Source organism: Oncorhynchus keta, unplaced genomic scaffold, assembly GCF_023373465.1.
Source record: "Oncorhynchus keta strain PuntledgeMale-10-30-2019 unplaced genomic scaffold, Oket_V2 Un_contig_24380_pilon_pilon, whole genome shotgun sequence".
NCBI lineage: Eukaryota > Metazoa > Chordata > Actinopteri > Salmoniformes > Salmonidae > Oncorhynchus > Oncorhynchus keta.
Window position 1 is genome coordinate 57,104 of NW_026283869.1, and position 20,375 is coordinate 77,478.

Below are 20,375 nucleotides of genomic sequence, written 5' to 3' on the forward strand. Positions count from 1 at the left end.
ATATTTAGTTGAACCCCCCCACTCCTACTACCATACCCCGTTCAAAAGTACTTAAATCTTTTGTTTTGCCCATTCACACTCTGAATGACACACACACACACAATCCATGACTCAATTTTCTCAACGCTTAATTAAGAATCGGATGTTTTGTACATTCAGTGTACATTGTCAGTGACAGATCCCAGGAAAAATGGCATGTATACCCAAATAAAAATATCCTAGTTGTTGTGTACAACACATTTATAGACGACTACCATCACCTGCTGGGCACAAATACATTTCCTTCACTACAAATGTGATTATACACTCAGAACAGCATTTTCTAAATAAAGTCTCTTTACACAAGTTTGTATTCAAAACTAGTTATTTAATTCTGACAAAATTATTTACAAAAACCCAATACTTTTTTTTATAGACACACAAATTAATATTTACATCATTACTCTACTGGCTCATTTCCCCCAATGAGAACAAAATACTACACACATCCAAACAGTGAAATAACAGGGCTTCTCCAGCCTGGACTGGGGGAACAGGGGGCTAGCGGTAAGGGCCTGGGATAGAGGGTAAGGGGTTTGTTTTAAGAGCAGCATATCATTTGCTCTGGACCAGAAAATAGCTTGTGTTGTTAAAGCGAATAACTTTCCCCTTCTCCTCTTCTTCCTCCTCTTCATCCTCCTCCTTCCTCTCTTCTTCCTGTGGGACAGGTTCCCCGTAGATTGGGTGGTCAAAGTTCACAAGGGCATGTCCTTCCTGGGTAGGCAGGGCTGTGACTGGGGGGGAGGGGCAAGCAGGAGAGGAGGAGACGGGACTCAACCTCCACAGCTTAGACAGGAACCTCTCCCTGTGTCTGAGAGAGCGAGAGAGAGAGGGTGGGTGGAGGGTGGGTGGAGGGTGGGGAGAGAGAGGGCGGGTGGAGGGTGGGGAGAGAGAGGGCGGGTGGAGGGTGGGGAGAGAGAGGGCGGGTGGAGGGTGGGGAGAGAGAGGGCGGGTGGAGGGTGGGGAGAGAGAGGGCGGGTGGAGGGTGGGGAGAGAGAGGGCGGGTGGAGGGTGGGGAGAGAGAGGGCGGGTGGAGGGTGGGGAGAGAGAGGGCGGGTGGAGGGTGGGGAGAGAGAGGGGGGTGGAGGGTGGGGAGAGAGAGGGCGGGTGGAGGGTGGGGAGAGAGAGGGCGGGTGGAGGGTGGGGAGAGAGAGGGCGGGTGGAGGGTGGGGAGAGAGAGGGCGGGTGGAGGGTGGGGAGAGAGAGGGCAGGTGGAGGGTGGGGAGAGAGAGGGCGGGTGGAGGGTGGGGGAGAGAGAGGGCGGGTGGAGGGTGGGGAGAGAGAGGGTGGGTGGAGGGTGGGGAGAGAGAGGGTGGGTGGAGGGTGGGGAGAGAGAGGGCGGGTGGAGGGTGGGGAGAGAGAGGGTGTAGGAAAGAGAGAAAGGAGGGAGGAAAGGCAGTGTGAGCAGAGAAAGGGAGGAAGAGAGAGGGAGGAAGAGAGAGGGAGGAAGAGAGAGGGAGGAAGAGAGAGGGAGGAAGAGAAAGCGAGGAAGAGAAAGGGAGGAAGAGAGAGGGAGGAAGAGAGAGGGGAAGGTATTTAGATAAATGGTGTTGTGCTTGTTTCTGTAGATGACAAAATTTAACAGCTAGTTAATTATCTGATGGTTAATTAATCATGATAACCAAAGATATGTACAGGACAGGGTGTTATCTAGTGAGGATGGGAGGATCAGAGTGGAGGTGAACAACAGAGGGGGGTGGTTTACCTGTAGAGGTAGGTGGACAACAGAGTGATTGACAGCAGCACACAGGAAGCAACCACCCACAGGACATGAGGCCACACCTCTTCACCACCCCTCGACTCAGAGACTGAGAGGGAGAGGGGAAAACAGAGGGGTTGGGAGAGAGGGGGGGGGGGAGCGAGAGAGAGGGAGGGAGCGAGAGGGAGGGGGAGGAGAAAGGAGAGGGGAGTGTGGGTGAAAGGTCATGATATTAATAAACTGTTACACTATTATACTGACGTGTGTGTGCGTGTGTGCGTGTGTTTGTACAGTATTTGTGTGAAACTTGAGTTGAGATGAGTTGGCCCAGGTTCTGTGTTTCCTGAAGCACTTTCAGTTGATGAGGTTATGACATTAGCTTCCTGTTATGGCCTTCTGTAAGATAGATTTCTGACATTGAAAATATCCCACTTAACTCTCTCTAACACAAACACACTGTAGCTTCAACCAATCGACATACAGTAGCTCTCTGTCCCGCTAACCTGATGTCTCTTCTGTCATACCAGAGCCAGAATCTGTGTCGTCTGTGTAGTCCTGCTGGAGAGACAGAATGAGACAATGTGAGAAAGTAAGATGTCACAGAGAGATGAAACAACTAGGACCACTGTGTGTGTGTTTCTTACCATAACAGTAGAAAGATCGCTGAACGCGGTTGGCACAGGGGCTGTAATAAAGGACATTCACCATGAACCACACAACTGTTCACACATACACAGCTAACTGGCTAATACTTCCACTAGTGTAGAGGTGTGTGTGTCTGGCTGGGTACATGAACAGGATCTGTTGAAGGGTAAGGGAGTTGACAGGTAAGCTGTAAAGCTCTGTAGAAGGTATCTGTTAAGACTAGAGACCAGAGCAGAAAGGAAGGAACAGGGAGGGGTTGTCATGACTACCTTTGTCTATGGGCTGGATGGTTCTCGTTAGCCTGGTCCTGGATGATAGTATGGAAGAGTTGAATTAAGCACGTACAGATCTGGTGTGTGTGTGTGTTACCTGTCCAGGTGTTGGCGTAGACAGCCGTGCTCCATTCACTCCAGTGGCCATCAAACTCTTCCTTAGCTCTGAGTTGGATCAGGTACTGTACTCCTGGCAACGCATCTGTTATAGTGTAGAACCGGGCTGTGGTGGTCCCTTTTATCTACATGCACACACACACACCAACACTTTTGTGTTACTATCCTTATTCACATTTAAAATACTATTTTCCCCAACACCCTAAACCTAACCTTAACCGCAAACCCCCTAACCCTAATTATAACCCTAACCATAAATCTAACCCCTCGGCCTAAAATAGCATTTTTTCCTCGAATTGTCCTTGTTTTACTAACCTTGTGAGGACTTGGTCACCACAATGATAGTAAAAACACACACAGATGACGAAATAGAAAAAGTAATGTCTGTTTGAGCCAGAACAGAGCAGGCTAGATGAACAACATGGGTCATTATACCAACACCCAGAACAGAGCAGGCTAGATGAACAACATGGGTCATTACACCAACACCCAGAACAGAGCAGGCTAGATGAACAACATGGGTCATTACACCAACACCCAGAACAGAGCAGGCTAGATGAACAACATGGGTCATTACACCAACACCCAGAACAAAGCAGGCTAGATGAACAACATGGGCCATTACACCAACACCCAGAACAGAGCAGGCTAGATGAACAACATGGGTCATTACACCAACACCCAGAACAGAGCAGGCTAGATGAACAACATGGGCCATTACACCAACACCCAGAACAGAGCAGGCTAGATGAACAACATGGGTCATTACACCAACACCCAGAACAGAGCGGGCTAGATGAACAACATGGGTCATTACACCAACACCCAGAACAGAGCGGGCTAGATGAACAACATGGGTCATTACACCAACACCCAGAACAGAGCAGGCTAGATGAACAACATGGGTCATTATACCAACACCCAGAACAGAGCAGGCTAGATGAACAACATGGGTCATTACACCAACACCCAGAACAGAGCAGGCTAGATGAACAACATGGGTCATTATACCAACACCCAGAACAGAGCAGGCTAGATGAACAACATGGGCCATTACACCAACACCCAGAACAGAGCGGGCTAGATGAACAACATGGGTCATTACACCAACACCCAGAACAGAGCAGGCTAGATGAACAACATATGCCATTACACCAACACCAAGAACAGAGCAGGCTAGATGAACAACATGGGTCATTACACCAACACCCAGAACAGAGCAGGCTAGATGAACAACATGGGTCATTACACCAACACCCAGAACAGAGCAGGCTAGATGAACAACATGGGTCATTACACCAACACCCAGAACAGAGCAGGCTAGATGAACAACATGGGTCATTACACCAACACCCAGAACAGAGCAGGCTAGATGAACAACATGGGTCATTACACCAACACCCAGAACAGAGCAGGCTAGATGAACAACATGGGCCATTACACCAACACCCAGAACAGAGCGGGCTAGATGAACAACATGGGTCATTACACCAACACCCAGAATAGAGCAGGCTAGATGAACAACATGGGTCATTACACCAACACCCAGAACAGAGCAGGCTAGATGAACAACATGGGCCATTACACCAACACCCAGAACAGAGCAGGCTAGATGAACAACATGGGTCATTACACCAACACCCAGAACAGAGCAGGCTAGATGAACAACATGGGTCATTACACCAACACCCAGAACAGAGCAGGCTAGATGAACAACATGGGTCATTACACCAACACCCAGAACAGAGCAGGCTAGATGAACAACATGGGTCATTACACCAACACCCAGAACAGAGCAGGCTAGATGAACAACATGGGTCATTACACCAACACCCAGAACAGAGCAGGCTAGATGAACAACATGGGTCATTATACCAACACCCAGAACAGAGCAGGCTAGATGAACAACATGGGCCATTACACCAACACCCAGAACAGAGCAGGCTAGATGAACAACATGGGTCATTACACCAACACCCAGAACAGAGCAGGCTAGATGAACAACATGGGCCATTACACCAACACCCAGAACAGAGCAGGCTAGATGAACAACATGGGCCATTACACCAACAACCAGAACAGAGCAGGCTAGATGAACAACATGGGTCATTACACCAACACCCAGAACGGAGCAGGCTAGATGAACAACATGGGTCATTACACCAACACCCAGAACAGAGCAGGCTAGATGAACAACATGGGTCATTACACCAACACCCAGAACAGAGCAGGCTAGATGAACAACATGGGTCATTACACCAACACCCAGAACAGAGCAGGCTAGATGAACAACATGGGTCATTACACCAACACCCAGAACAGAGCAGGCTAGATGAACAACATGGGTCATTACACCAACACCCAGAACAGAGCAGGCTAGATGAACAACATGGGTCATTACACCAACACCCAGAACAGAGCAGGCTAGATGAACAACATGGGCCATTACACCAACACCCAGAACAGAGCAGGCTAGATGAACAACATGGGTCATTACACCAACACCCAGAACAGAGCAGGCTAGATGAACAACATGGGTCATTACACCAACACCCAGAACAGAGCAGGCTAGATGAAAAACATGGGTCATTACACCAACACCCAGAACAGAGCAGGCTAGATGAACAACATGGGTCATTATACCAACACCCAGAACAGAGCAGGCTAGATGAATAACATGGGCCATTACACCAACACCCAGAACAGAGCAGGCTAGATGAACAACATGGGTCATTACACCAACACCCAGAACAGAGCAGGCTAGATGAACAACATGGGTCATTACACCAACACCCAGAACAGAGCAGGCTAGATGAACAACATGGGTCATTACACCAACACCCAGAACAGAGCAGGCTAGATGAACAACATGGGTCATTACACCAACACCCAGAACAGAGCAGGCTAGATGAACAACATGGGCCATTACACCAACACCCAGAACAGAGCAGGCTAGATGAACAACATGGGTCATTACACCAACACCCAGAACAGAGCAGGCTAGATGAACAACATGGGTCATTACACCAACACCCAGAACAGAGCAGGCTAGATGAACAACATGGGTCATTACACCAACACCCAGAACAGAGCAGGCTAGATGAACAACATGGGCCATTACACCAACACCCAGAACAGAGCAGGCTAGATGAACAACATGGGCCATTACACCAACACCCATAACAGAGCGGGATAGATGAACAACATGGGTCATTACACCAACACCCAGAACAGAGCAGGCTGGATGAACAACATGGGTCATTACACCAACACCCAGAACAGAGCAGGCTAGATGAACAACATGGGTCATTACACCAACACCCAGAACGGAGCAGGCTAGATGAACACCATGCGTCATTACACCAACACCCAGAACAGAGCGGGCTAGATGAACAACATGGGTCATTATACCAACACCCAGAACAGAGCAGGCTAGATGAACAACATGGGCCATTACACCAACACCCAGAACAGAGCAGGCTAGATGAACAACATGGGTCATTACACCAACACCCAGAACAGAGCAGGCTAGATGAACAACATGGGTCATTATACCAACACCCAGAACAGAGCAGGCTAGATGAACAACATGGGCCATTACACCAACACCCAGAACAGAGCAGGCTAGATGAACAACATGGGCCATTACACCAACACCCAGAACAGAGCAGGCTAGATGAACAACATGGGTCATTATACCAACACCCAGAACAGAGCAGGCTAGATGAACAACATGGGTCATTACACCAACACCCAGAACAGAGCAGGCTAGATGAACAACATGGGTCATTACACCAACACCCAGAACAGAGCAGGCTAGATGAACAACATGGGTCATTACACCAACACCCAGAACAGAGCAGGCTAGATGAACAACATGGGTCATTACACCAACACCCAGAACAGAGCAGGCTAGATGAACAACATGGGTCATTACACCAACACCCAGAACAGAGCAGGCTAGATGAACAACATGGGTCATTACACCAACACCCAGAACAGAGCAGGCTAGATGAACAACATGGGTCATTACACCAACACCCAGAACAGAGCAGGCTAGATGAACAACATGGGTCATTACACCAACACCCAGAACGGAGCAGGCTAGATGAACAACATGGGTCATTACACCAACACCCAGAACGGAGCAGGCTAGATGAACAACATGGGTCATTACACCAACACACAGACACACCAACACATGCATGTGAAGCCACACACCTGTGTTCTGTGTGGCATGGTGTGGTATCTGAGCTCATAAAGCAGCTCGTGATAGCGGTCTCTCTCTTTCCAGGAGTGAGGAACAGCCCAGCTCACCCTCAGTCTCCTCTCCTGCCCCTCCACACCCCTCACCACCACTGAGCTGGGGGGGTCTGGATTAACTACACACAGGGAGGGAGGGGGGAAAGGTGAGAGAGGGAGGGAGAGAGTGGGAGAGGAGGAGAATGTTAGCAAGGTGTCTCATTGAGTGGTCTGTTAAGCATGCACACAAACCTATACTCACATCACACACACATGCCTTACGCACACACATATCACACACACTCACTAATGTCCAGAGGTGTGAAGTCTAGGAGAGGGCTGGTGGTGTTGCCAGCAGTGTTGGTGACACACAGGTAGGCCAGGTGTGGCTCTCTACTCTCCTTCTCTTGATGACCTATAGCACACCAACACCGAGACAGCAGGGCGGAGTAGGAACAGTTGACACGATAGAATGACCCTGATATACTGAGAGAGAGAGAGAGAGAGAGAGAGAGAGAGAGAGAGAGAGAGAGAGAGAGAGTTAGTATTCCACCCACACTGTTCTGTCGGCATCATATGTTTGATAAAGTAAGTAATTTAAGACAAATGAATGAGGAAGAGGAGAAAGAAGAGGGTGATGAGGAAGAAGAGTGATGAGGAAGAGAAGAAAGAAGGTGATAAGAGGAGGAAGAAGAGGGTGATGAGGAAGAGGAGGCTGATGAGAAAGAAGGAAAAGAAGATGTGTGCTCTCACCCTTTCCGTAGGAGGAGGTAGCACTGAGGGACAGGAGTCACCGGTTGACTGGCTGTCCAATCACAGCGGATCTTACTGCTGGGTGACCTCTTATAGCAGGACAGCTTAGGCCTCTCTGGGGGAACTGAAAGACATTCCAGGGGAAAATCCAATGTTTGTCCGTTGTTCTTATGTGACCATGAATGTCTGCTGCTGATTCACACTTCACAGAACACATACAGTATGGTTGTCAGCTTCAATGGCCAGAGGTGATGAGGTTAGACAGAGAGATGCCATCAGTATAACTCACCTGCCACGCTCACCATCAGAGAGGAGACCAGTTTGCCCCCGCGGTAGCAGCTGTAGTTCCCAGAGTCACCCACCGCCAGGGAGGGCAGGGTCAGAGTGGCGCCTCTCCTCCCTAACACCACTACTCCTCCTCTTTCCTCTCCTCCTCTCAGCGGCCTCCCGTTCAGTCTCCACTGAGACCCCCCTCTCAGCCCCCTCACCATCCTCCCCCCCCTCTCCTCTTCCTCATAGTCATGCTCACTGTCCATCGCATCAGTCCACCGATTAGAGGGCAGCTCAGTGTCAGCCCCTCCCACTCCGCTGTCTCTGGTTGGTTGGAGCGATGTCCTAGTAAGAAGAAATAGTTTCTGTGTATCTGTATGTCCTGGTTGATTGACAGTGTAAAGACTCCGCCCTGTATCCCTCTGCTCTCCTCCTCCTTTGTGCTCCTTCTCTGTTTCATCTTCCTCATTCTCTCCATTCCCTTTGTTAACTTCTCTCACAGGAAGAGTGTAGTTTCCTGCACGAGTGTTCCTGATGACGGGTTTCTTCTTACTGTCTGTCCCGGTATCATCTGTGACAGGAGTGTCTGTTACAGTAAGGACAATAGTGTCCTTTCCAGTAGAAAATGTGTCTATTCCATTATCACTACCGTCTTTTATAGCACTGACTGTAGTTCCATTAGATGTGGTGTCTGTTGTGGTGCTGACAGTGGTTCCGTTAGATGTGGTGTCTGTTGTGGTGCTGACAGTGGTTCCGTTAGATGTGGTGTCTGTTGTGTTGCCGACAGTGGTTCCGTTAGATGTGGTGTCTGTTGTGGTGCTGACAGTGGTTCCGTTAGATGTGGTGTCTGTTGTGTTGCTGACAGTGATTCCGTTAGATGTGGTGTCTGTTGTGTTGCTGACAGTGGTTCCGTTAGATGTGGTGTCTGTTGTGGTGCTGACAGTGGTTCCGTTAGATGTGGTGTCTGTTGTGTTGCTGACAGTGGTTCCGTTAGATGTGGTGTCTGTTGTGTTGCTGACAGTGGTTCCGTTAGATGTGGTGTCTGTTGTGTTGCTGACAGTGGTTCCGTTAGATGTGGTGTCTGTTGTGGTGCTGACAGTGGTTCCGTTAGATGTGGTGTCTGTTGTGGTGCTGACAGTGGTTCCGTTAGATGTGGTGTCTGTTGTGGTGCTGACAGTGGTTCCGTTAGATGTGGTGTCTGTTGTGTTGCTGACAGTGGTTCCGTTAGATGTGGTGTCTGTTGTGGTGCTGACAGTGGTGGGGTGTACTCCGGTAATGACACTGGTGTATTTTCCATTTCCAGCGGTGGTGCTGGTGTGTTTGGCCCTGTTAACCATCACCTCCAGCCCGTTCACCTCCACCTGACCACTACAGGCCAAGACCAGAACGCTGCCTGGGGACACAACCAGCACCCTGGGAGGGGGGTCTGGAGGGAGAGAGAAAGACATAATGAGTCAATACTGTAGAGACACACAGACATGGACACACATGCAGGCACAGATGTACCCTTATACATACACACGTTGAGGGCTATAGGTTGTGGTTGACTGGGCAGTACAGATAAACTGAGAGAACACATTGCATAACTGATCACCAACCCCTCTCTCACTTCCTCTTTCAACACATCCCTTCTTCCCACCTCTCTTTCCCTTTCTCGAAGTCTCTCTTCTATCTCCTCTCAGTATTTATCTTCTCTCAGCCTGTCTCTTCTTTAACAAACTCTTTCTCTCTCACCGTCTGTTATTCTGTTTCTCTCCTCCTCCTATGCCTCCACCCTGTCTGTTATTCTGTTTCTCTCCTCCTCCTATGCCTCCACCCTGTCTGTTATTCTGTTTCTCTCTCCTCCCCTATCCTCTCTCCCACCATTAAAGCTCTGTCACAGAGCTACAAAACATTTGTCTAAATGTTTACTGATGAACATTCTTTACTAAAAATAAACAAATAGTATTAACACTCTGTCTGTCTGTGGCCCCAACCTCCATAAAGCTGCTGTCACTAGACACTGGAGATTCTCTATAAAGGCCGGCAAAAGCCAAACTGGTGACACCAGCTGATAATGTGAAGGAAACCCTGTAGAAACATAATTATTTAAGGGTTTTTACAAATCTGTGGCTTGTTTAGTTTCCCCTGGGGTCTGAGTAAACACGATTGGCTCCAGCCTTGACAATGTTGGCCTAATACCAATACTGTTCCCAGGACCCTGGACTTTCAAACTTATAGTCTCATGTTTAGAAAGTAGTATAGTTTTGTATATCATTTACAAGTGATATCCAGAGCATTCGGAAAGTATTCAGACCCCTTCACTTTTTCCACATTTTGTTACGTTGCAGCCTTATTCTAAAATGGATTAAAAAAATGAAATCCTCATCAATCTACACACAATACCCCATAATGACAAAGCAACATTTCTCATTTCTAAATATATATATATACTTTTTAATATTAAGTTTACATACAGCTGAAGTCGGAAGTTTACATACGCCTTAGACAACTACATTTAAACTCAGTTTCACAATTACTGATATTTAATCCTAGTAAAAAGTCCCCATCTTAGGTCAGTTGGGACCACCAGTTTATTTAAAGAATGTGAAATGTCAGAATAACAGTAGAGATATATTTATTTCAGCTTTTATTTCTTTCATCACATTCCCAGTGGGTCAGAAGTTTACATACTAATTGAGTGTATTTGTTGGCATTGCCTTGAAATTGTTTCACTTGGGTCAAACATTTCAGGAAGCCGTCCACAAGCTTCCCACAATAAGTTGGGTGAATTTTGGCCCATTCCTCCTGACAGAGCTGGTGGAGCTGAGTCAGGTTTGTAGGCCTCCTTGCTCGCACACGCTTTTTCAGTTCTGCCCACACATTTTCTATGGGATTGAGGTTAGGGCTTTGTGATGGCCACTCCAATACCTTGACTTTGTTGTCCTTAAGCCATTTTGCCACAACTTTGGATGTATGCTTGGGGTCATTGTCCATTTGGAAGACCCATTTGCGACCAAGCTTTAACCTCCTGACTGATGTCTTGAGATGTTGCTTCAATATATCCACATAATTTCCCTGCCTCATGATGTCATCTATTTTGTGAATTGCACCAGTCCCTCCTGCAGAAAAGCACCCCCACAACATGATGTTGCCACCCCCATGCTTCACGGTTGGGATGGTGTTCTTCGCTTGCAAGCCTCCCACTTTTTCATCCAAACATAATGATGGTCATTATGGCCAAACAGTTCTATTTTTGTTTCATCAGACCAGAGGACATTTCTCCAAAAAGTATGATCTTTGTCCCCATGTGCAGTTGCAAACTGTAGTCTGGCTTTTCTATGGTGGTTTTGGAGCAGTGGCTTCTTCCTTGCTGAGCAGCCTTTCAGGCTGTGTTGATAGAGGACTCATTTTACTGTGGATATAGATACTTTTGTACCGGTTTCCTCCAGCATTTTCACAAGGTCCTTTGCTGTTGTTCTGGGATTGATTTTCACTTTTCGCACCAAAGTACATTCATCTCTAAGAGACCGAACGCGTCTCCTTCCTGAGCGGTATGACGGCAGCGTGGTCCCATGGTGTTAATACTTCTGTACTATTGTTTGTACAGATGAACGTGGTACCTTCAGGCGTTTGGAAATTGCTCCCAAGGCTGAACAAAACTTGTGAAGGTCTACAATGTTTTTTCTGAGGTCTTGGCTGATTTCATTTGATTTTTCCATGATGTCAAGCAAAGAGGCACTGAGTTTGAAGGTAGGCCTTGAAATACATCCACGGGTACACCTCGAATTGACTCAAATGATGTCAATTAGCCTATCAGAAGCTTCTAAAGCCATGACATCATTTTCTGGAATTTTCCAATCTGTTTAAAGGCACAATCAAGTTAGTGTATGTACATTTCTGACCCACTGGAATTGTGATACAGTGAAATAATCTGTCTGTAAACAACTGTTGGAAAAATGACTTGTGTCATGCACAAAGTAGATGTCCGATACGGACTTACCAAAACTATAGTTTATTAACAAGACATTTGTGGAGTGGTTGAAAAACTAGTTTTAATAACTCCAACCTAAGTGTATGTAAACTTCCGACTTCAACTGTAAGTATTCAGACCATTTACTCAGCACTTTGTTGAAGCACCTTTGGCTGTGATTACAGCCGAGAGTCTTCTTGGGTATGACGCTACAAGCTTGGCACACATGTTTTTGGGGAGTTTCTCCCATTCTTCTCTGCAGATCCTCTCAAGCTCTGTCAGGTTGGATGGGGAGTGTTGCTGCACAGCTATTTTCAAGTCTCTCCAGAGATGTTGGATCAGGTCCAGGCTCTGGGTGGGCCTTCCAAAGACATTCAGAGACTCGTCCCGAAGCCACTCCTGCGTTCTCTTGGCTGTGTGCTTAGGGTCGTTGTCCTGTTGGAAGGCGAACCTTCAACCCAGTCTGAGGTTCTCAGCACTCTGGAGCAGGTTTTCATCAAGGATCTCTCTGTACCGTTCATCTTTCCCTCGATCTTGACTAGTCTTAGTCCCTGCCACTGAAAAAGATCCCCACAGCATGATGCTGCCACCACCATGCTTTACCGGGGTAACTGGCTTCCCCTGGGGCCAGTAGTCTAGTACTTAAAAAAAACGTCCCTTTTCTAGAAACAACGTTTCATGAAATAACAAAAATAAAGTGTAAACTGTAGCCATTAATTTCCATTTATAGTTTATTCCCCTAAACATGACCTTCATCTACATACCACCCCCCCCCAGAATATAGCTTTTTTTGTGTCAGCAATTAGACATTGTTCTTAGGGTACTAGGGGGTAACTATCTCTGGAAAATGTCAACAGAGCACTGAGCATACCAAAAGCTTTTTACATGTAATTCCAATCATGTCATGTTAATTTACATTTTTGCGACTAGCAGAAACAACTTTGCAGATGCCCACCACATGTAAAATCCTCAACAGTCCATGAGAAAGCAACACCGCTCTGTCTACAAAGTTCTATATTTAGGTTACGAAATCAAACTTTTTTGGATATAATGCTAATGATACTTTTGAATATATAGTGTATGTGGACACCCCTTCAAATGAGTGGATTCGGCTATTTCAGCCATACCTGTTCCTGACAGGTGTATAAAATCGAGCACACAGCCATGCAATCTCCATAGACAAAACATTGGCAGTAGAATGGCCTTACTGAAGAGCTCAGTGACTTTCAACGTGGCACTGTCATAGGATTCCCCCTTTTCAACAAGTTAGTTCATCAAATGTCTGCCCTGCTAGAGCTTCCCTGGACAACTGCAAGTGCTGCTAGAGCTTCCCTGGACAACTGTAAGTGCTGCTAGAGCTTCCTTGGACAACTGTAAGTGCTGTTATTGTGAAGTGGAAACTCCTTTTCCATCTGTTTATCCACAAATCAAAGCCTTTACTTAGGCCAATTTTTTTTAAAGATGGAACATTGTAGAAAAATGCATCCATGCCTTTTATTTCCCCCAAAATATAAACTCGTAGCTTTCATTTGATATGCTCCAAATATATCATTTGATAACTTCATGGGGACTTTTCCATGAAAGTGCCCCTTCTTAAAATGTATTTTATAACATAAGGACATTTCATCACCATAGCGCGTTCCCCCGCTCTGGGCAGAGTGGGTGGACACCCTAAACATAACTGAACATAAAATAATTAGCCTATAGGCATGAAACAAAATCTATTAAATATTTGATTGATATAATCCAGTAATAAAATAAACCTACCTCTCCGTGGACAGGTCCCGTCCAGAAAGCAGTGGACTGTCAGCGCAGACAGGAGAACCGCCAGCCTGATCCACGATGGCATCTTTACGCTTCTTTAATACGAGACATCTCTCTGTGTCGGTAAATCCAATCACACCGTATCAGTAGACTAAATTATAAAACTGCTCCCTTTCAGACATCAATTAACACTAATTTGAAACGCAGAAAAAAAACGTTATACAAGTTGTCTCTGTTCCCGTCCAAGCTCTCCAGACTACCTCTCCGCTGGCCTGAGTCTGGACTGCCGTTATGAGCAGCTGCTGATTTACATAACTCAAATAGATCAGACCACCTTCTGTGTTTTAATAAAATAACAGAAGCGAAGACATCACCAGATATGTTGCAGAAACGTTGCAAACGACGTAACGGAGAGGGAACTACATGAATTTGTCCTAATAGCCTAAATACACCCCAGGCATCAACTAAATGGACCACCTCCAGTGTGAGAGACACATTCAGACACACACACACACACACACACACACACACACACACACACACCACACACACACACACACACACACACACACACACACACACACACACACACACACGCACACACACACACACACACACACCCAACAAACTCTATTTAATCTGTATCGCGGAAGTTCAGTTTTACAGCGTGATTGAAAATTCAAGGTAATGTTCCCGCTTTAGCGGAGACAGTATTCACCGTACACGCTGCATGTCGGCTCAATCGGAAATTACCGTTACAAGTTTATCCCGCAATATGTAACGATTCAGCGATACAGAGAGAATATATCCCTAATCCTCAGTTTCTTCTGGTCAGACATGAACTCTCAGAAATCGGACATTGCGAAAGTACAGATAGTGTCGTGTCCACGTGTCAAACTCCTTTCCAGATAAAACTGTCCATGTTTGAAGGGCGAAAGGCCAGAAGCACTTTTGCGGAGCCAGCGCGCTGGGGAGAGTATGTGACAAAACAAACACTAGGTTTACGTAGTACACTGCCTTTTCAGGAGATTGAGCAAACATTTTGTTGTAATCTTGACATGTCCTAATGACATGGTCAGTAATAATAACCTACTTCTCCGAAGGCCACGTTCACATTGTTTTGCTCTTTTGGTTATGGAGATAAGGCCCGGGTTGCGGTTAAGAACATTGAGACAAACGTCTGTAAAAAGTGCTATAAATAGGTTAGATTGATTGTTTCCCTTATTATAAACATTATTCCCTGTACAGTCACACTACAAACGAAATCATACTTTGATGTCAACTGTAAATAATTATATTTCAGTTGACACTTCCTCTTTGGATGGACAAAGACTTGAGTAACTTTCTTAACTTGAACGTTCTCACTGAAACCCAACATCAACCTGCTGTATCTATCTATAACACCAGTGCTTGAAGTGGACTGAAATAGGGCGCCCCTACTGTTTATAATTATGTGCCACTGGCAGAACGCCACAATATTTTAAAGCAAAACTCTGTAAGAGGTGCCAAAACTCAAAACAGTAATACATTTGAGGTGCGATACTCGGTACTAGTGCGTTCTGGCACAATTCAAGCACTTTATAACACGTTGCAAAACAATCTCACACTCAACTCGTGCAAATATGTACAAAAAGTATTTAAGCATATTTTGTGTGTTTTTGTGAATTTTTGTGTGACTTAATTCGTGTGAAAAGACACATTTTTGTGCAACTTAATTCATAGGAAAATTCAGTTTTGGGGGGCAAACGTAGGAATAATATTATCAAAGTTATTTGAGCATTTTATGTTGTATTTTCACACAAATTAAGCCACATAAAAACGCACAAAATCTGCTGAAATACTTTTTGTACATATTTGCACAAATTGAGTGTGATATTATGTTGCACTGACTTGTGGTTTGAGCCCTCTACAGCAGGGAGAGACAGGTCCAGCAGAGACTGGTTGTGCTGGTTTCACCCTATAATCTTTCTAACCAGAAGCTGTATGCTGTAGAGTACAACAGCTGTCTCACCTAGTTTCACCCTATATCTTTCTAACCAGAAGCTGTATGCTGTAGAGTACAACAGCTGTCTCACCTAGTTTCACCCTATATCTTTCTAACCAGAAACTGTATGCTGTAGAGTACAACAGCTGTCTCACCTAGTTTCACCCTATATCTTTCTAACCAGAGGCTGTATGCTGTAGAGTACAACAGCTGTCTCACCTAGTTTCACCCTATATCTTTCTAACCAGAAGCTGTATGCTGTAGAGTACAACAGCTGTCTCACCTAGTTTCACCCTATATCTTTCTAACCAGAAACTGTATGCTGTAGAGTACAACAGCTGTCTCACCTAGTTTCACCCTATATCTTTCTAACCAGAGGCTGTATGCTGTAGAGTACAACAGCTGTCTCACCTAGTTTCACCCTATATCTTTCTAACCAGAAGCTGTATGCTGTAGAGTACAACAGCTGTCTCACCTAGTTTCACCCTATATCTTTCTAACCAGAAACTGTATGCTGTAGAGTACAACAGCTGTCTCACCTAGTTTCACCCTATATCTTTCTAACCAGAGGCTGTATGCTGTAGAGTACAACAGCTGTCTCACTTAGTTTCACCCTATATCTTTCTAACCAGAAGCTGTATGCTGTAGAGTACAACAACTTTCTCACCTAGTTTCACCCTATATCTTTCTAACCAGAAGCTGTATGCTGTAGAGTACAACAGCTGTCTCACCTAGTTTCACCCTATATCTTTCTAACCGGAAGCTGTATGCTGTAGAGTACAACAGCTGTCTCACCTAGTTTCACCCTATATCTTTCTAACCAGAAGCTGTATGCTGTAGAGTACAACAGCTGTCTCACCTAGTTTCACCCTATATCTTTCTAACCAGAGGCTGTATGCTGTAGAGTACAACAGCTGTCTCACCTAGTTTCACCCTATATCTTTCTAACCAGAAGCTGTATGCTGTAGAGTACAACAGCTGTCTCACCTAGTTTCACCCTATATCTTTCTAACCAGAAGCTGTATACTGTAGAGTACAACAGTGAAAGCATCATTCCAGTGGCCCTGGAGGACTGGGTTTGTTTCCCCTGCTGTATAGAAGGAATACGTTACATGATGACATGCCTAGTAGAGGGATGAACTGGGTTGATCATCATTACTGTGGATTTATTAAGGCTTAATAATAATAACCCTGATCCCCCCCTCCCAAGCCTCCGTCCGCCCCAAAGCAACATGGACGACATAGAGGGCTTATTGTCCATTGTCTCTCACAACGCCTCAGAGTCAGTCCTCCCCAAAGCAACATGGACGCCATAGAGGGCTTATTGTCCATTGTCTCTCACAACGCCTCAGAGTCAGTCCGCCCCAAAGCAACATGGACGCCATAGAGGGCTTATTGTCCATTGTCTCTCACAACGCCTCAGAGTCAGTCCGCCCCAAAGCAACATGGACGCCATAGAGGGCTTATTGTCCATTGTCTCTCACAACGCCTCAGAGTCAGTCCTCCCCAAAGCAACATGGACGCCATAGAGGGCTTATTGTCCATTGTCTCTCACAACGCCTCAGAGTCAGTCCTCCCCAAAGCAACATGGACGCCATAGAGGGCTTATTGTCCATTGTCTCTCACAACGCCTCAGAGTCAGTCCGCCCCAAAGCAACATGGACGCCATAGAGGGCTTATTGTCCATTGTCTCTCACAACGCCTCAGAGTCAGTCTGCCCCAAAGCAACATGGAGGTCCAGGTTGTTGTTAGAAGTCCATCTCCTCTCTATTAAGCCCAGTACGGGTGGGGCTCAGAGTCAGAGATATAACTGTAGTTCTGTCTGTGGGCCCAGCAGCAGGTCACCAATATGGTGCAGTGGAGGATGAAGAAGAACATGACGAAGAGGAGTCTTGCTGTGTCCTGTAAGGTTAAAATGGCGTTCTCACTGAGAACTATAGTGAACACAGAAACTCTGCCCACGAACTTATGATGATATATACTACAACATTCCAGCAAGGACAGCATCCTGCATTCTTCAGTCATTGGTTGGCTGACTGAACCCCTCAGTGTCCTGCCAAGTTATTGGCTAAAACAACAGACGGACTATGTATGTGAAGATTTCAGTCAGGCAGACAGATAGAGAATGTACAGTAGTATGTACCCATAAGAGTGTAGGATGGTGCAGCCTGCCTGGTTTGACTAAGCCTTTGGCCATGGTGACACATTAATATGTAATCATGAATACAAAGACCAGGACCACTGATAAGGTTCTAGAGACATTCCTCATACAGACTGTACAGGTTAGAGGGACAGCTCTACACTACTGCATTGGTTTACACGCTGTCATACATTATTAGAGAAGGTAGATAGCATTACTTGGCCTATTAAATACATGTTTATGATTGGTTAACAGCTGGATACAGACAGGTGTATTGGAGTACTATGTCTAACAGCAGCTGATCATAAAAACAACTCACTTCTGCTATTTCATCTCAATTCACCACCTTTCTGACCATCAAATGAACCTCTCTTCTGTCATAAAGACTCAATTCACCACCTTTCTGATGATCAAATTAACCTCTCTTCTGTTATAAAGACTCAATTCACCACCTTTCTGACCATCAAATGAACCTCTCTTCTGTCATAAAGACTCAATTCACCACCTTTCTGATGATCAAATGAACCTCTCTTCTGTTATAAAGACTCAATTCACCACCTTTCTGATGATCAAATTAACCTCTCTTCTGTCATAAAGACTCAATTCACCACCTTTCTGACCATCAAATGAACCTCTCTTCTGTCATAAAGACTCAATTCACCACCTTTCTGATGATCAAATGAACCTCTCTTCTGTCATAAAGACTCAATTCACCACCTTTCTGATGATCAAATTAACCTCTCTTCTGTCATAAAGACTCAATTCACCACCTTTCTGATGATCAAATGAACCTCTCTTCTGTTATAAAGACTCAATTCACCACCTTTCTGACCATCAAATGAACCTCTCTTCTGTCATAAAGACTCAATTCACCACCTTTCTGACCATCAAATGAACCTCTCTTCTGTCATAAAGACTCAATTCACCACATTTCTGATGATCAAATGAACCTCTCTTCTGTCATAAAGACTCAATTCACCACCTTTCTGATGATCAAATGAACCTCTCTTCTGTCATAAAGACTCAATTCACCAGCTTTCTGATGATCAAATGAACCTCTCTTCTGTCATAAAGACTCAATTCACCACATTTCTGATGATCAAATTAACCTCTCTTCTGTCATAAAGACTCAATTCACCACCTTTCTGATGATCAAATGAACCTATCTTCTGTCATAAAGACTCAATTCACCAGCTTTCTGATGATCAAATGAACCTCTCTTCTGTCATAAAGACTCAATTCACCACATTTCTGATGATCAAATTAACCTCTCTTCTGTCATAAAGACTCAATTCACCACCTTTCTGATGATCAAATGAACCTATCTTCTGTCATAAAGACTCAATTCACCACCTTTCTTATGATCAAATGAACCTCTCTTCTGTCATAAAGACTCAATTCACCACCTTTCTGACCATCAAATGAACCTCTCTTCTGTCATAAAGACTCAATTCACCACCTTTCTGATGATCAAATGAACCTCTCTTCTGTCATAAAGACTCAATTCAATACTTTGTTTTGAACCAATCTGATATGATGTTATGACATATGATCCATTGTATAAATAGTATAGTCATGTCTGAACCACAGCGGTGCTGTTGGAGTGGGGTTTCTGTCCGGAACCCTGTGGTACCAAGCTCTTCAGCAGATGGTTACATCATTTGCATGAAGAAATGCTTCTTTCAGCCTGCCTCATTGGTTGAAGAAGACAGAGAAGTGGGTTGTGGGTAGTCTGAGCATGTCTATCACAACTACCACACACTATCTTTCAGACGGAAACATATATGTACCAACACTATTGCAACGACAGTGTCATATGGGTGCCAGTGGGTGTTGATGGGTGTGCATGCCTTCTGCCTACAATGGCTGCAACTTTGGATCTCTTCCTAAACCAGGGTGAGTGCCATTCCAAACATTCCACCTTCAGTATTCCAAACTTCCAAATGCAGTATTTCTTCACGTATTCCAAGAGAATCCAGTGGGATATGACAGCCTGTCCTTCTTCTTTCTATCATCTGTCCATCTGTCTGTCCGTCTCACAAGGTGTGGTTGGTTTCCTTGGGAACAGGGGGAGGTCCCGGGCTGCTGGTTCCGCTGGTGCGATAGGCGACGCCCCTCCAACCAAATAGAGCATCCTGCAGGACAGGTGGAATACCCGGTTACTGTTGTGTGTGTGAGGTTGTGTGTGTGAGGTTGTGTGTGTGTGAGGTTGTGTGTGTGTGAGGTTGTGTGTGTGAGGTTGTGTGTGTCAGGTTGTGTGTGTGTGAGGTTGTGTGTGTGAGGTTGTGTGTGAGGGTGTGTGTAAGGTTGTGTGTGAGGTTGTGTGTGTGAGGTTGTGTGTGAGGTTGTGTGTGAGGTTGTGTGTGTGAGGTTGTGTGTGAGGTTGTGTGTGTCAGGTTGTGTGTGAGGTTGTGTGTGTGAGGTTGTGTGTGAGGTTGTGTGTGTGAGGTTGTGTGTGTGTGAGGTTGTGTGTGTGATGTTGTGTGTGAGGTTGTGTG

General features: G+C 45.6%; 2 protein-coding genes across 2 annotated transcripts in view; both read right to left on the minus strand.

The window, feature by feature from the left end:
• Positions 1-346: 346 nt before the first annotated feature.
• LOC118376977 (uncharacterized) lies at positions 347-14,305 on the minus strand. Its single transcript, XM_052505612.1, has 10 exons — positions 13,757-14,305; positions 8,057-9,463; positions 7,768-7,891; positions 7,322-7,500; positions 6,994-7,154; positions 2,753-2,897; positions 2,383-2,423; positions 2,242-2,296; positions 1,745-1,847; positions 347-850 (listed from the first exon to the last, which is right to left on the minus strand). Exons 1-10 carry the CDS (start codon positions 13,836-13,838, stop codon positions 595-597), a joined length of 2,553 nt encoding a protein of 850 aa, XP_052361572.1. The 5' UTR covers positions 13,839-14,305; the 3' UTR covers positions 347-594.
• Positions 14,306-14,956: 651 nt separating this feature from the next.
• The window catches only part of LOC118376976 (phospholipid-transporting ATPase ID-like), a 48,886-nt gene continuing 43,467 nt past the window's right edge, over positions 14,957-20,375 (minus strand). The window contains exons 20-26 of the mRNA XM_052505610.1: positions 19,252-20,012; positions 16,661-19,198; positions 16,533-16,596; positions 16,405-16,468; positions 16,085-16,212; positions 15,957-16,020; positions 14,957-15,828 (exon numbers count right to left, since the gene is read on the minus strand). Coding sequence (XP_052361570.1) covers positions 19,914-20,012 — 99 coding nt within the window. The 3' untranslated portion in view covers positions 14,957-15,828; positions 15,957-16,020; positions 16,085-16,212; ... (2 more) ...; positions 16,661-19,198; positions 19,252-19,913. The remainder of the gene's footprint in view (positions 15,829-15,956; positions 16,021-16,084; positions 16,213-16,404; positions 16,469-16,532; positions 16,597-16,660; positions 19,199-19,251; positions 20,013-20,375) is intronic.